The sequence below is a fragment of the Theobroma cacao genome, chromosome 1, assembly GCF_053813885.1.
Source record: "Theobroma cacao isolate CCN51 chromosome 1, ASM5381388v1, whole genome shotgun sequence".
Taxonomy (NCBI): domain Eukaryota; kingdom Viridiplantae; phylum Streptophyta; class Magnoliopsida; order Malvales; family Malvaceae; genus Theobroma; species Theobroma cacao.
This window is the reverse complement of record NC_142639.1, coordinates 2,679,502-2,694,650: the sequence shown is the minus strand read 5'-3', so window position 1 is coordinate 2,694,650 and position 15,149 is coordinate 2,679,502. Positions and strand designations below refer to the sequence as shown.

General features: G+C 37.5%; 2 protein-coding genes across 6 annotated transcripts; both read left to right on the top strand.

Moving 5' to 3' along the window:
* The first annotated feature begins 534 nt into the window (after positions 1-534).
* Positions 535-5,016, top strand: LOC18611126 (glutamate receptor 3.2-like). Of its 4 annotated transcripts, none has more exons than XM_018113953.2 (6): positions 535-865; positions 1,206-1,358; positions 1,579-2,171; positions 2,544-2,847; positions 3,687-4,081; positions 4,203-4,409. In XM_018113953.2, the coding sequence occupies exons 1-6, from the start codon at positions 607-609 to the stop codon at positions 4,272-4,274; spliced, it is 1,776 nt and encodes a 591-aa protein (XP_017969442.2). In that variant the 5' UTR covers positions 535-606; the 3' UTR covers positions 4,275-4,409. The 4 variants fall into 4 exon arrangements, with proteins under 4 accessions (XP_017969442.2, XP_017969441.2, XP_088662823.1 ...); XM_018113952.2 differs by having other exon boundaries at positions 538-865; positions 4,217-5,016; XM_088806697.1 differs by having other exon boundaries at positions 539-865; positions 1,990-2,171; positions 4,217-5,016.
* Positions 5,017-5,938: 922 nt separating this feature from the next.
* On the top strand, positions 5,939-10,381 carry LOC18611125 (glutamate receptor 3.5-like). 2 transcript variants are annotated; one of them, XM_088806690.1, is made up of 5 exons: positions 5,939-6,498; positions 6,998-7,623; positions 8,121-8,436; positions 9,232-9,632; positions 9,746-10,381. In XM_088806690.1, the coding sequence occupies exons 1-5, from the start codon at positions 6,219-6,221 to the stop codon at positions 10,154-10,156; spliced, it is 2,034 nt and encodes a 677-aa protein (XP_088662816.1). In that variant the 5' UTR covers positions 5,939-6,218; the 3' UTR covers positions 10,157-10,381. The 2 variants fall into 2 exon arrangements, with proteins under 2 accessions (XP_088662816.1, XP_007047253.3); XM_007047191.3 differs by having other exon boundaries at positions 5,961-6,498; positions 9,232-9,635.
* The last annotated feature ends 4,768 nt before the right edge of the window (positions 10,382-15,149 follow it).

Below are 15,149 nucleotides of genomic sequence, written 5' to 3'. Positions count from 1 at the left end.
TAAATCAATTTCATAACTTTTGATTTATTATAGCAGGTCACATTTGCAAAAAAAAAAAAACCTCTATTTCTTTTCTTAATTTATCATTTTTTTAGTGGAGTAGTGGACTTTGATACAAAACCTAAAGAAAGGGTAATCTGGTGTGACACAATTTGGTTTTAATATATAAGAAATGCAAAAAAAGAAAACGAATCTGTATTGGCTCGTTGATGTAGTAAATATTGTTATTTACCCTCAGTCTTAACAAAATTTAAACTCGTTTTAAACATAGAAATATGTATAAAAGTAAATAATAGTGAAATTACATATAGAAGGAGCCAGAATAGTAGCGGCAGGGCATGGTGATCTGCTACAATCTATGGTAAAACTAACCTAACCCAACTGACTTTTCCCTCAGAATTAATTATATACTCGTTTGCCGTCACTATCTAGTATTTACTTGGATTATTCGTAGAAATGATCCCGCGTGGTAAGTTCGTCGTTGACTCACTGTAAAAGGTCGATTCTGGGTAAGTTTTTTGTTTTTTTCCTCCAAATACGCAATCCATTAACAGACGTTAGCTCAATAAAGAAGAGAAAATCTTTCGCTAGCTGGAGCCTGGAGGCATGAAGAAATGGATAACAATTTTGTCTACGCTCTTGGTCACTCCTTTACTGTTGTTATCGTCGTTAGATTGCACTGAGGGAAGAGATGAAGATGTCTTTGGGTCTGTAGGTTTCAGGGCTCAATCCAACAGAGAAAAGAAAGCTTCCGTGAAGATGGGCAGGGCTGAACAGGTAGTTTGCAGCATAAGTACCAGGCCAGGTCAGATGGTTTTAAAGTTCAAACTTTTGCACGGGAATTCGACTCTGGAGGAACTGGCAGGTATGGATTTGTTGTTTTAGCCAAAGGGAATAACTATCAGAACTTGAATCTATCATCTCTACCAACATCCTCATCCAATGTATCTGTATTCATCTTTTGGTACATAGTGTAGTTATTACCTTTGCTGCTTGCTATTAGTGTTATCGACGTACTTTTCTTTAGTTTTGTTTTTCAATTTCAGTAAAATAACATGAGAATGGTAAAAAAACAAGTTGTAAGTATTGTGAGTTGAAATATATATATATATATGGACAAAAATTCTGCGGCCTGGGACAGGAGGGAATGGGTAGAACATTTGCTAAGCATTTTGTCGCTCTTTTATTGTTGTTACCATCGTTAGATTGCAGTGAGGTTAGAACTGAAGACCATGGGGATGAGAAAGGCATTGAGAAGATACAGATACTGGGTTCTGTACCCTTAATTCCAGATAGACCTCAAATCCAATTATCCTTCTTCGACTGGCATGGGAATATTACTCCCACAAAACTGAATGGTATTTTTCTTCCTTCTGAAAATTCTATCACATGTTTATAGCAAAAGTTAATCCCAACTTTGAATTTTTAAGCAGTTTGACTCTCTGATATTTTCCCAATAAACTTGATTTAGAATTTCAGTCGTTTAGTTCATTTGCTCTCTTGGCTGTAGCCTGCATGTTTGAAAATATATGGACAACTTTTCGATGAGTTCTCTCAATGTCAATTATTGAAATGCAGACTATTATTTGACTACCATCAACGGTTTAAATCACGATGCCTTGGTCAGTTTTTGCACATTAACAAGTTATGAAGCTAAACTGAAATGGGGTCAGTTTACCAGGAAAACAAGAGCAACAATATTTTGTGGTCTACGTGAAATATCTCCGGTAATACCGGAAAGAGTTCCTCAATCGACTTACATGACCCATTGCATATATAAAACTATTCAGGAAATCGTGAAACTCATCAGCTTCTACCAGTGGGGAAAATCTTCCTCCACCTACGTAATTAGTGGTTTAGACATCGTTACCCTCGAATTAACAAGTCACCCAAGGAAGACAATTAGTAGGCAATTTCAAATGACTGCCACTTTATCATTTTCAACGTCTCTACAGCATACAAGAGTTTTAACTGTTGCGGTATTAGTAGGATCAACTTTCAAGCAGTTTGCAAACGTAAGTCAAGACGACGACGACAAGGAACCACAGCTGAAAGGATTGTCCATCGATGTTTTTAAAGCAGCCGTTGCGGTTCTGCCCAACCGTTTCACTTACAAACTGGTTCCATTTTATCGCTCTTGTGATCAATTGTTAAAGGAAGTTGCTCGCAAGGTCAGTATCATCCACTTTCCAGCTTTTCTAATGTTAGTCCGGGAAAAAATGGTTTTTGAAAGAATCTACTTTGAACCCCTTTTGTAGGATTTGGGATTATGCTTTAGTGCTTGTTTCTACTCAGTTTCTAAAACAACTTCTCTGTTCGACAAAACTAAACCTCAGCCAAACAAGAGCAATTGGAAGAAGGGTTTTCAAACATACGCAATAGTGCTTGAGTGCTTTATGCTTTACTTTTCAAACATACGCAATAACTCTTCATTCTTTCGTCCTTTCTTCTAACTAATCTATATTTTGCCACCAACAAAAACTACATAAAATAACAAACAACATCACGAGTTGGACTGATGAGATTTTGTATGTGTAATGAAGGCTTTTCATGCAGCTCTTGGCGGTATAGTAATTACAGCAGAAAGGTCCCATCTTGTAGAATTCTCACAGCCTTATGCCAAACTAGGATTGGTGATGGTGGTCAAGAAAAAAAACAATGAATTGAAGGATATGTTCTGGTTCATGAGCCCCTTAACTCGAGAGATGTGGCTTATAATGGCAGCTATGACTGTCCTCACTGGTTTTGTTATCCGAGTAATTGAACATAGAACCTGCAACGAAATGCCTTCTAGACATGTTGAAGCTGTCGTCTGCTTCCCTTTTGCTTTCCTCCTCAATGAATATAGTAAGATGACCGTACAAACTTTATTACATCTGCTTCATAAATAAATAATGCAGCATATTACACTTAAACATGATTTCTGTGTGTAAAAGAAAATAAGGTTTGAATCCCCTTCCCCAAATCTAAACTAATCAAATATATTATGCTTGGAATTTGGAACCATATTAAAATAGTATGATATCATTAAATATTCAATAATTTAAACCAATCACTGTCTAAATTTCCAGACAATTTGTCTACCACTAATTAGTCAATCTATTACCTTGCTGATTTACCATGAATTCAGTGCTTGAAAACTGACATCCAATTTTTATGTTTTCCTGTTTTTAGATGACTCTGGCAGCACTCACCTGCTTTCCTTAATTATTTTGCTCTTTTTATGAAAGCATATAAAATTTTCGTTGCTTCATTGTCAATTTTATTTTCTCTGATTTCAATTTCAGGCATGTACATACATATTTTTTGCTTTAATTTTCTAGAGATTATTTTTAATAAATTCTAGCCTCGCATATTATAATTACAATAAATATTAGGTTTAATGTCATTTTTTTTGGCTCATACTTTAAATGTTGTGGAAAGTTTTTAAGATCAGAAATTCTTGAAAAACAGAGCCGCTTCTAAGACTGTTTCAAAGAATTTCATGTTTATAGTATTAAGTATTTATTTATTCATTTGCATTGTAGCCTAATCCATTTACTAGGTTTCTCTCTAAAATGCTACTAAGGTATACAGGCAGTAAAATTTCAAATGTATGAGAAAAAATAGTAGAAGAGTAAAATAGAAAATGCTACGAGAAAGGCTCTTAACAGCAGTAGTTAAAGAGTAAGATCTTTTATTTGCAGGACCCAGGAACAAATTGTCTTTTTATGTGCTGGTTCCATGGCTAATTCTTATCCTGATTGTCACGACGACCTTTACCGCAAGCCTTAGTTCTATGGTAGCAAGTTCACAAGCTGACGAGCCATCTCACTTGAATGCTGATTCACTCAGAAAGACAAATGCAGCTATTGCTACTGATGGAAATTCTTTTACCGTCACATATTTAGTGAAAAGTTTGGGATTCAAGCGAAAGAATATAAGAAAGATGGCTTCAGTTGATGACTGTGCCAACGCTTTATCAAGTGGAAATGTAAAGGATGCATTCTTATTAATGCCTGACGCCAATGTTTTCCTTGCAAGATACTGCTGCGCCTTTGCAAAGTCGGAACCTGCCTACAATCTAGGCAGTTTTGGATTTGTAATCTCAACTATTCTCTTTCAGTTAAATTTTTCAGTACTGCTTTTATAGTTAGCCTTTCTTGGCCATGTTCAAGCTTCCAGGTGGTTTAAGAATATGTATACCATTAATTTGTTTTAAGATCTTGTGTTATAGGTGTTCCCAAGGGGTTCTCCATTGGCTGCAGATATGTCAGAGGCGATTCTTAATCTGAAGGAGGCAGGGGAATTGCAGCAAATGGAGGAAGATACGCTATCCATTTCAAATTGTTCAAGTTCAACATCTGATGAAACTTTTCCCCAAGGAATTGGGCCTGGGGTCTTTTCAGGTTTGTTCATTCTATCAGGAGGTGCTTCAGCAACTGCATTGGCAATTACAGCCATTCGTTTATTGAAAAGACGTTGGGAGAGCTGCATTTAGAGAATGTTGATGGGTAGGGGGCTTTTGGTGTGGTTGACAATTCTCTTCTCTCCTAATAATCAGACAACAAATGAGCTCCGACTTGCAAGAATAAGTTCCAATCAGTAAATATATATATATACAACTCCTGGTACATTATCATGTGGGTTAAGTCATCAAATTAGCAGGCAAAAAAATGTCAGGGAATTTCCAGCATCTGTAATCTGATAATTATTAGCATGAATCTTACTGCCATATGCTACGTACTGCTTATGTATCAGAAAGGAGTTGAATATGTGGGAGGAAACCATATCAGCTTATACCAACAAGTAACTGGGCTCTTGAAGCAACCATTATGATGGTGGCCTCAGCCTTTTCGTTGTTGCCTGCGCAACAAAAAGGATTTCAGCGTTCCTCTCCGGCGGGAATTTGTTTACTTATATTACCCCTCTCCGGTATGTATTTACTATTTACCATTTAGTTGAGATAGTCAATCAGTTACTGGAGAAAACTGGTCAATAAAGGATACAAAAAGAAGAAAAACTTCTAATTCATAACCGTCACTCGGCCTCTCCAGCAAAAACTAAAAACTCCTAAACCTCGAAGGGACGAGGCCTAATTTGACCACACCACTTTAAATACACCATTAAACGTCTAGTACCCATTCCTGAACACAGGAACCAGCCCCCGATGTTACACAGAACGTCCAGCCATAACAAGACATAAACACACTAACGCACCCCTGACATATAACCACCTTTCCTCCACCAGATGGGAATACAGAAACCTATTGTTGCTTTTGATCAGCCGATATCTCCACAGGAACGTGGAGAAATTTGAAGCATCACCGTCCCGAACATCCTGCCTTGCCTCAGTGCTCGGTGAGAGCATCAGAGGTGAAACCCCTGTTACCCAAACAAGCTGCCTGAGTAAGAACTGCACTCATGAGCCTCCAGATGCTACATACCCCATCGCCATTGCATACTACTTAAAAGAATAACAAACCACCCAAAAGCTTTGTCCCTAAATCTGCAGCTTCAACTTCACCAGTAATCTCAAGCCTAGTCTGAGCCGTTGTTACAGTCTCCCGCCCTAAGACTCCCCCGTCGGTAGCACAGCATGGTCCTACTCTTTCAGAAGGACGCCCCCTCCCCTAGCCAGTCGACTCACCTTACCTTTTTCAAACGTAGCTTCCAGTGCACTCCGTTGATATCATCCACGGGAGAGGGTACCCCTGTACTGCTTCAAGCGATGAACAGCAGCCAACTGCCCTCTCTTTAATTTGTATTTTGCCAGTATGACTCTCGACAACTCATTCTGCCCCACTTCCACCCGCCAATCGTATCAATCTCCATTTATTGTGGACGTGGCCAATAGATACCCATAACTCCTGCAATTTTTGACTTACTCTCCCATCCCATTCAAGGACTGCAAATGTCCTAACCACGTTGATTACCAGGAACTTTGCCCTTCTCTCGGCTGACGTTGCCCTGACGTGACGGTTTTTCATCTTAATATAATTTAAACTCTTTTCTAGAATTACGAAGGGAGGGCTAATTTTCAACTCAAAGCTGGCTTGCATCTCAATGCTGGTTCTTCAACGCAACATACCCCCTAAACCATTACCATGAAATTTCCAAAGAGAGTGAAAGAGCAAGGAAGCTCCGCAAGGTATTTTATATTACATGACAGGAACGTCAGAAGACGCGAGGGAAGTCCAACGTCGACCCAAAATTAAAAATTCGCCTTCCCTTGACAGATGGCCAACACTCAAAGGGAAGGAGATTCAATTACAACAATCGAAAAAAAAAATTTCAGCTTCAGGCAGGAGGAAATGAGTAGCATCTTTGCCAAGCTCTTTTTCTTTCTGTTGCTATTACTTTTACCGTCATCAAATTGTAGCGCGATAAGAGATGGAGAAGAGAAAGTTAACGAGGACGATCAATGTATAATGCGTTGTAACGCCCGGGGACATGCACACCAAATCCAATTAATATTCAACCATTCGCATGGGAAAGTTACTCCCATAGATCTGGATGGTATGTATATATAGATATGTACTTCTATTTCGAAAATTCTGTCATCCATCTTGAGGTTTGACCTAAGGAAGATTACAGTGTTTCTAATTATTTGATTTGATTATTTCTTAGCGTCATCAAACTCCAATTATGTTAAGAATTAGTGGTCTATTTTAGTTAGTACTAATTTTTTTAATCAATTATGATTTTACCTTTCCTTCATCATTTAGTTTTGTTTCTAGGCTCTAGTAACCAAGATAACAATTTGCAGCTTAAGTTTAATTCAATATATTTTCTCCTGTAATTACATCTTCTATTCTTATATATATGCTACTGCTAGTATTCCAACTTGCAAGGTTGCTCTAAAATAGTGAAGGCTCATCATGTATTCTTTTCTACAAGAAATGACTTGCTACCAAAATGGTTCAAGCTTTAAAAGTACGTAGTATTTCTTTGTTGAATTAATGCATGTATGATTAAAGCAACAGATCTGACAACATGAAGCTGTTGAATATTGCAGAGTCTTATCAATCTTATGTGGCCATCTGGAATCTGACTTCACAAAATTTACCAATTCTTTGTACGGTCACAAATTATGAAGCTGCAATTACCGCTGCAATAAATGAGGTTACCAGAAGAACCAAAGCGACCATACTTTGTGCTCTGCCTGCAAAGGCTAAATCAATAATGGAAAACGAATCTTCAACGAGTTACATTTCTCGTCATATGTATGAAATTACTCGCCAAATTGCTAGTGTAATTGGCAATTACCAGTGGTTGAAGCCTGGGACGTTTGTCGACGATAACTCGGACAGGGTTAGTGATTTAGAAATCGTCACTTTCAACATGAATAGCCATCCAAAGCAAAATGCAGGTGGGATTATTCAAATGGCTGCTACTCTATCATTTTCGACATCCCGGCCACTTCAGTATTATACTGAGTTAACCATCGCCGTACCAGTAAGATCGATTCCCTGGCAGTTTGCCAACACAAGTCATGACGAGAACCACAGAGAAACGCAAATAACAGGGTTTTGGATTGATATCTTTAAAGCAGCTGTTGCAATGATGCCAGTCAATACCACTTACAAACTGGTTCCATTTTACGGTTCTGAGGATCAATTGCTGAAGGAAGTTGCTCACGAGGTTTGTTGTTCCTTATCCGTGCACTTCTCCAGCTGCTTATTGTTAGTGCTAACTGTACTGTGATGTAAACATGTAAGTAGATTTTAGCTCTACTATGACCAGAAAATGTAGGTGGAATTAATTAGAAAAATAAACTTACAAAAATATATGAACAGAAATCTAGTCCATGCATGCATTGGCTGCATTGCATGACACTCACATGCTTACTGACATTTCAGCAGCTGACTGAAACACACAAAACTAACTCCACAAGCTATCTGCACATGCATTGTGCTAGTTCATAATTCATGCAAGCTCTCAATCTCAGTAAATATATGAATAGATTAATCTCCAGCTAACATTTTCGAAAGTTTTTCTTAAAATGCTTTATAACGTGGTTATCCCCTATGAGGCTATGACCAAATCCAGTGAAAAAAGATCATATATGAAAATTGACAAAATACTATCGAACATCATTTGACTCATTGAAATTTGAACTTCTTTTTTGTACATTGAAGACTTTTGATGCAGCTGTTGGCTTAACAGTAATTAAAGAGGAACGGTCCCAGCTTGTAGAATTCTCATATCCCTATCTTGAAGTAGGACCGGTGATAGTGATGAGGAAAGATATTGAATTGAACCAAGTTTTTTCATTCATGAGCCCTTTCACCGATGAGATGTGGCTTACTTTGGCATTAATGACTGTCTTCACTGCTTTTGTTATTTGCTTAGTTGAACATAGAACTGGTAATGAATCTGGTGGTAACTTGCCTTCTAGACAAGTTGGAGCTTTCTTCTGGTTCTCTTTTGCGACTCTATTCTACGGAGGACATAGTAAGATAATCTATTTTTGGTTAATTTTAAATTTACGCATTTCACCTTGCCCTTGAGCATGTTTTTTATATGGAATTAACGTTGAGCACTACATTGTAGAATACAAGCACCTAGATCTAACCCCAAAGCTAATACTAGGGTCCTTAGCTGTCATCTGGTTCTCTTTTGCGACTCTCTACACCTTGCTTTCTACTTCTTACATTATCTGTTGCCACATGACTTTTTTTTTTTAAAGGTGGATTTTATTAGCCATACAGTCAATATGTCATTAGTCTCAAGCTGTAAATGCTAGAGACTCCTATTGGCATGAAACACCGACTTGGCAAAGAAACATACAAAGATAAGCTCTAGTTGTGGCAAAGACGCCACATGACTGAATTACTTGTGGACGAATAAAGGATGTCCAAGTTTGTTATAGTATCATGGAAAGTAACTTTTTTGGGTAAATAGAAATAGGAACTTGTAGTTTTGCTTGAGGAGTGGAGCTCGCTCTTTCTGGTTCAATAGTGGATGTTCTAAAGGGGATGGCTAAGATAGCGGAGTTACTCTGTTTTGTATACTCTTGTTCGGGGAATCTGCTGCCTCTGTTTCTGAGTTATTATGGGACTGATTTTAATTTGGAATGGGATGATTTGGTCTTTGTTTTGTATTCAATTTTTTATGTCTAGTTCGTCGTTGCAATTGGGATTGAAAATTAATTTATGAAACGAAATGTTTCGAATGTAAGTAAGAAAGGGAATAATTCAAAGAATGAAGGAATGCTGATCAGTTATTCATAAACTGTTCATATTGCAGGAGAATCTGCCAGGAGCAGCTTGACTTATTTTGTGCTGGCCCCATGGTTATTCCTGATCCTGGTTGTCACTTCAACCTATACAGCAAGTTTTACTTCCATGGTAACAAGCTCAGAGACTGAGCCATCTTATTTGGATATAGAAAATCTCAAGATAACAAATACTATTATCGGTTGTGATGGAGACTCTATTATCTTCCGGTTTATAGTAGAGGTCTTAGGGTTCCAGCCAAATAATATCAAGAACATTGCTCAGTCTTCAATTGATGATTATGCAAAGGCTCTATCAAGTGGAAAGATAAAGGCTGCATTCCTTCTGACGCCTTATGCCGATGTTTTCCTTGCAAAATACTGCAAAGGCTTCACAACGTGGAGGCCATGCCGTAATCTACGTGGTTCTATAGTTGTAATATCAACGATACCCTTCACTTCCACTATTGGTTTTGGTTATTTAGCCTTGTTTGTTGTTCAAGCTTTTGGACCTGTCTTTTTACCATTTTTAGCTTTGTGTTATAGGTGTTTCCACGGGGTTCTACTTTAGTTCCAGAGATGTCAGAGGGGATGCTTAGATTAATAAAGAGCGGAAAATTCAAGCAAATGCAGGAAGAAATGTTATCTTTTTCGGATTGTTCAAGTTCAACTATTGATGGCACCATGAAACGAGGAATAGGACCAGGGCCCTTCTCAGGTTTGTTTATTTTATCAGGCCTGGCATCTGCAATTGCAATGTTAATCACGGTCATTCGTCAGATGAAAATACGTTTGGAGAGCTGCATTCAGAGAATGTTGATGGGTAGAGGACTTTGGGTGTGGCTCACAACTCAGTTTTCTCGGAACCAGAGGAGAAATAAGCTTCAAATTCAATTATCAAGGATAAGCTCCCCCTCCCAAACACAAGGATCAGCGGCTCCTGGTACATTATTATAGTGTCCACTAAACCATCAAATTGGCATATCATAAAAGGACAGGGGTTAGATTTCATTTCCATTCACTTTGATTAGAATAATTACATGAGTAGATAAGGTGACATGAGTTGCCACTTGACCTTAATACAAATGATAAAAGGTGGTGTGGAGTTTGTATCAAAGATACTAAGTATATACTCATAATTCTTTTGGTAAAAAAAATAAAACCATGAATTTTACTTAATAACATACAGTACAGATGAATTATTCCTCTTCTAGCGGAAAGTTTACTTCAACTCATCATTGGTTTATGTCTTAAGACAAAGTAATGGGTAAGCATAACAAAATTAAGGCAGTAAAATAAATCTATGAATTAAGGCATTCAAAGATTATAAAGTTGGCATATTGGCCAACATTAAGTTTGTTATATCCGATCTAGGGGATGAATAAAGAAGTGGACCATGTGAAGAAGAGAATAATTAGTACGAGGGTCAAGGGAAGAGGATTTGTGCATAGCCGGCGGTTCAGGCTGTTCGGGCGAAACTGCTGGCGGTATGTATATCAGCAACCAATGAGAATGAATTCAAACGAGATAGTTTGCTAATATTAAATCAAGCATTGAATGTTGACCCAAAATTAGTAAAACTGGCTTCGACAGTTCCAATTGAACCAGCACTTAAACCATCAACAGATAGTCAACCAAAAGAAGAGAAATATCTGCTCTAGGCAGGAGGAAATGGGTAGCAATTTTGCTAAGCGTTTTATCACTCTTTTATTACTATTACCATCAATATCTTGCAATGACGTAAGAAGTAAGGACGATGGAGAAGAGAAAGCAACTAAGAAATATACACGATGCTTTCTGTTGCCTTAACTACTCATACACCCCCAATGCACCTATCCTTCTACGAGTTTTACAGGAATATTACTCCAGCGGAAATGGATGGTAATACTTTTCCTTCTTTGGAAACTCAATGTATTCTCAATCTTCATATGCATCTAGATTATGCTTTTGATTAAGAATTAGTATAAGAAAATTTATTTATCATTCCAACTCCAATCAATCAAAATTGAAGTTGGCTCTTTGCCCATTGAAATTTTTCCTGAAATCCAATGTTCAGTCATATTCGTTACATTGGCTGTATTGTGGATTAACGAGACTGTTTTTTATCAGTCCGTCAAATTTATAATGTCACAGTGTTGAATGCAGACTATTATTTGACAACCAATTTGAATCCGAATCCCTTGGCAATTTCTTGCACGCTAGTAAGTTATGAATCTACATTGACTGCTAAAAGGGGTAAGCGTAACAGAAAAAGCAAAAAAACAATACTTTGCAGTATACGTGAATTCTCTAAAGTGACACCGGAACCAGCATGTTCAGCGGTTTGCATTGCTCCTCATATATTTGAAATCTTCCAGAATGTTGCTAAACAAATCAGCTTCTACCAGTGGAAAGAGTCTCCCCCAAAGAACATTGGAATTTGTTGTTTAGACATCGTTGCCTTCAACATAACAAGTCATCAATGGCAAAGTTTGAGCAGACAATTTCAAATGACAGTGTTGAGTTTTAGGTTGACTAAAATTTTAGATTTCATTTGATTAGGATCCTTATTTGTGTACAACATTGAGTAATTATATGGTTTTAAAATTTTTATTCCACACATTGAGTTCTAATCACATTCTACTTTGTACTTTATACTATAAAAGTATATCTCTAAGCTTTAGAATTGCAAGTAGTGCTTTTAGAGCTCTAAAGAGAAAACACCTTGTAACTCTATCTTTTGCTCTAAGTGGAGCTAGAGTGGTTTGGATGAGTGTTATTGGGAAGTTATTGAGAAAGAATGTGCAAGGGATTTTGGGTTAGTTAGGAGAATCATAGAGATCAATTTATTGTACTTTAATTTTTAAATAAAGAACAGTTTCACTCCGTGGATGTAGGCAAAAGGTCGAACCACAAGCAAAAGGTCGAACCACGTAATTCTTGTGTTTTTCTGTTTGCTTGATTTCTCTAAGCTTTATCTTTGTTGATTCTTGGGCAATTTTCACAATAAACTGGTATCAGAGCTTTGGGTTCAGTAAATTCAAGATTCAACAAGGATGTCAAAAGTTACTAGTTCTATGAATTTTTCAATTGAGAAGTTCGATGGGAAGACTAGTTTTACGCAGTGGTAGAGAAGGATGAAAGATCTCCTTGTGCAGCAAGGTTTAATGCGCCATTTGCTAGGAAATGAGGAAGGACAACCAAATGACATGAAGGATGTTGAATGGGTAGAGTTGGAGCAAAGGTGTGTGAGCACTATTTGGCTTTGCATTAGAGATAACGTGTTTAACCATGTTATTGATGAGGATTCTGCTCCAAGATTGTGGGCAAAGTTAGAGAAGATTTATTTGGCGAAAAGTCTTTCCAACAAGTTGCAGCTTAGGCGAAAGTTGTATCGCTTAAAGATGAAGGAGAATGGAGACCTTATTAAGCATATGAATAAATTCGATGGGATCATTGATCAGTTAAAGAAGGTTGATATGAAGATGGAGGAAGAGGAAAAGGAACTGTTGTTCCTAGCTTCGCTTTCAGACTCCTACAAGGTATTTGTAGAACCTCTGATATGTGGGATGGATACAATAATGTTAGAATAAGCACAAGCAACGTTAATGTTTCGTAAAGTTCGAAAGAAAAGTAAAGAAGGAGATAGAGATCCAAATGGCTTGGCATTGGTAACTGAGATTCGTAGGAAGAAGTCAACTGATAAGGGATCTAAAGGTAGCAAGTCTAGATCCAACAATATTCAATGTTTTCAATGCAAAGGGTATCAAAATGTTTGATGGGGTTGTGCGCTCTTTGGGTGGTGTGGCCTATGTCCCAAAGATGCGTAAGAATCTAATATCATTAAACCTTTTAGACTCCAAAAGGTATGGATATTCTGCTTATGATGGAGTGGTAAAAGTCACACAAGGCGACATGGTCCTAATGAGGGGGAATTTGCATAATGGCTTATATCGTCTAAAATGTGAGGCCTCGAAAGGATGTGAACAATGCACAGGAGATGGTAGCCACCGAAATGAGATTTCATTTGTCGAGGAGGTGATGGAAGGTTCCCATGGTGTAGACGATGGTGAAAGGATGAAAAATCTTGTCAGTAATGAATTGGAATGGTCGTCAAGGTCCTTTTCCGAAATCAATTAGTGCCATTGACTTGATGGCTACATAGGTGCATTGGTCGTTTTGTGGAATCGAGTGTTAGACCATACTTAATTCAGTATGTACAGTCATGGTAATTATAAAGGCTAATGATTTGGAAAATCTTGTGCTTAGAGAGTTGTTCAAGGTGTTGGAAAGTAGGTGGAGTTAGAAAATTGTAATTAAATGCAACTAGTGGAAAAGGTTTAAGGAGTTTGAATTCAAGTCAAATGTGGAGATTTGTTGAGTTTTAGGTTGACTAGAATTCTAAATCTCATTTGATTAGGAGCCTTGTTTGTATACAACATTGAGTAATTGTATGGTTTTAAACTTCCTATTTCACATCGAGTCCTAATCACATTCTACTTTGGACTTTTATATTATAAAAATTGATCTCTACGCTTTAGAATTACAAGTAGTGCTTTGAGAGCTCTGGAGAGGGAACACCTTATAACTTTGTCTTTTGTTTTAGGTGGAGTTAGAGTGGTTTTGGTGAGTATTCTTAGAAAGTTATTGAGAAAGAGTGTGTAAGGGATCTTGGGTTGGTTTGAAGAACCATAGAGGTAAATTTATTGTATTTTAATTTCTCAATAATAGAAAAAACAGTTTCACTCTGTGAACATAGACAAAAGACCGAACCACATAAATTCGTGTGTTTTTTTATTTACTTGATTTTTCTGACTTTTTATTTTTATTAATTTTTGGATAATTTTCACAACAGACAAGCACTCTTATCATTTTCAAACTTTCTACAGCGTTCTAGAGTTTTCAGCGCCCCGGTTCTAGTAAGATCAACCTTAAGGCAGTTTGTGAACACAAGTCATGACGAGAACCAGAAGAAACCACACATGCAAGGGATTTCGATCGATGTTTTTAAAGCTACCGTTGCAGTTCTACCGTACCATTTCACTTACAAACTGTTTCCATTTTATGGATCTTGTGATCAATTTGTGGAGGAAGTTGCCTGTAAGGTCAGTATCAATTTTCTTTCCAGCTTTCTTATTTTTAGTCCTGAAAAGAAGATTTGATAGAGAATTAATCCATGATGGGCCCTTTGTGGCCTGGAAGTCAAAGCCAAATATGGCAGAGGCAAGACAAACATTACTCTACATTCTATGCCCTAAAACCCTTTCTCTGTTTCAATTAATCATTATTCTTCTACCAAGAAAAATTTTTAAATAACCAATAACATCAAGAATTACAGAGTAAGACTGATGAGATTTTGTATGTATGGCCAAGACCTTTGATGCAGCTGTTGGCGGTATAGTAATAACAGGAGACCGCTCTCACATTGTAGAATTCTCGCAGCCCTATGCTGAATTAAGGATGGTGATGGTGGTAAAGAAAAAAGACAATGGATTGAACGGAGTTTTGTGGTTCATGAGCCCCTTTTCTCGAGAGATGTGGCTTGCAATGGCGGCTATGGCTGTCTTCCCTGGTCTTGCTATCTGGTTCATTGAACTTAGAACCTGCAATGAATCGACTGATTCACCTTCAAGACAAGTTGGAGCTGTGTTCTGCTTCCCTTTTGCTTTCCTCTTCAATGAACACAGTAAGATGGCATCTGATGTATGGTACAATCAAATGTAAAGATATTTAAAGAGTAAAGAAGAAAATACAATTTGGGCTAAGGATAGCAATTGTGGAGAAAACAAAGAAGTTTAGAGGACATTAATTGAGAGGGCAAGAACCCGATTACAATTATATACGCTGCAAAGAAAGGTATTGTTGATTTAACACCTAAAAAAACTTTCACCATCTTTGATTTGCAGGACCGAGAAACAGATTGTCTTATTTACTGCTGGTTCCATGGTTACAATTGACCATGATTGGCACT

Excerpts from the sequence above, each read along its gene's own strand:
- LOC18611126 (XM_018113952.2), top strand. The coding sequence starts at position 607 with ATGAAGAAATGGATAACAATTTTGTCTACGCTCTTGGTCACTCCTTTA. Across the intron at positions 2,172-2,543 it reads TAAAGGAAGTTGCTCGCAAG|GCTTTTCATGCAGCTCTTGG; the intron begins GTCAGTATCATC and ends TGTGTAATGAAG. Across the intron at positions 2,848-3,686 it reads TTTCCTCCTCAATGAATATA|GACCCAGGAACAAATTGTCT; the intron begins GTAAGATGACCG and ends TTTTATTTGCAG.
- LOC18611125 (XM_007047191.3), top strand. The coding sequence starts at position 6,219 with ATGGCCAACACTCAAAGGGAAGGAGATTCAATTACAACAATCGAAAAA. Across the intron at positions 8,437-9,231 it reads TCTATTCTACGGAGGACATA|GAGAATCTGCCAGGAGCAGC; the intron begins GTAAGATAATCT and ends TTCATATTGCAG. Across the intron at positions 9,636-9,745 it reads ATCTACGTGGTTCTATAGTT|GTGTTTCCACGGGGTTCTAC; the intron begins GTAATATCAACG and ends TTTGTGTTATAG.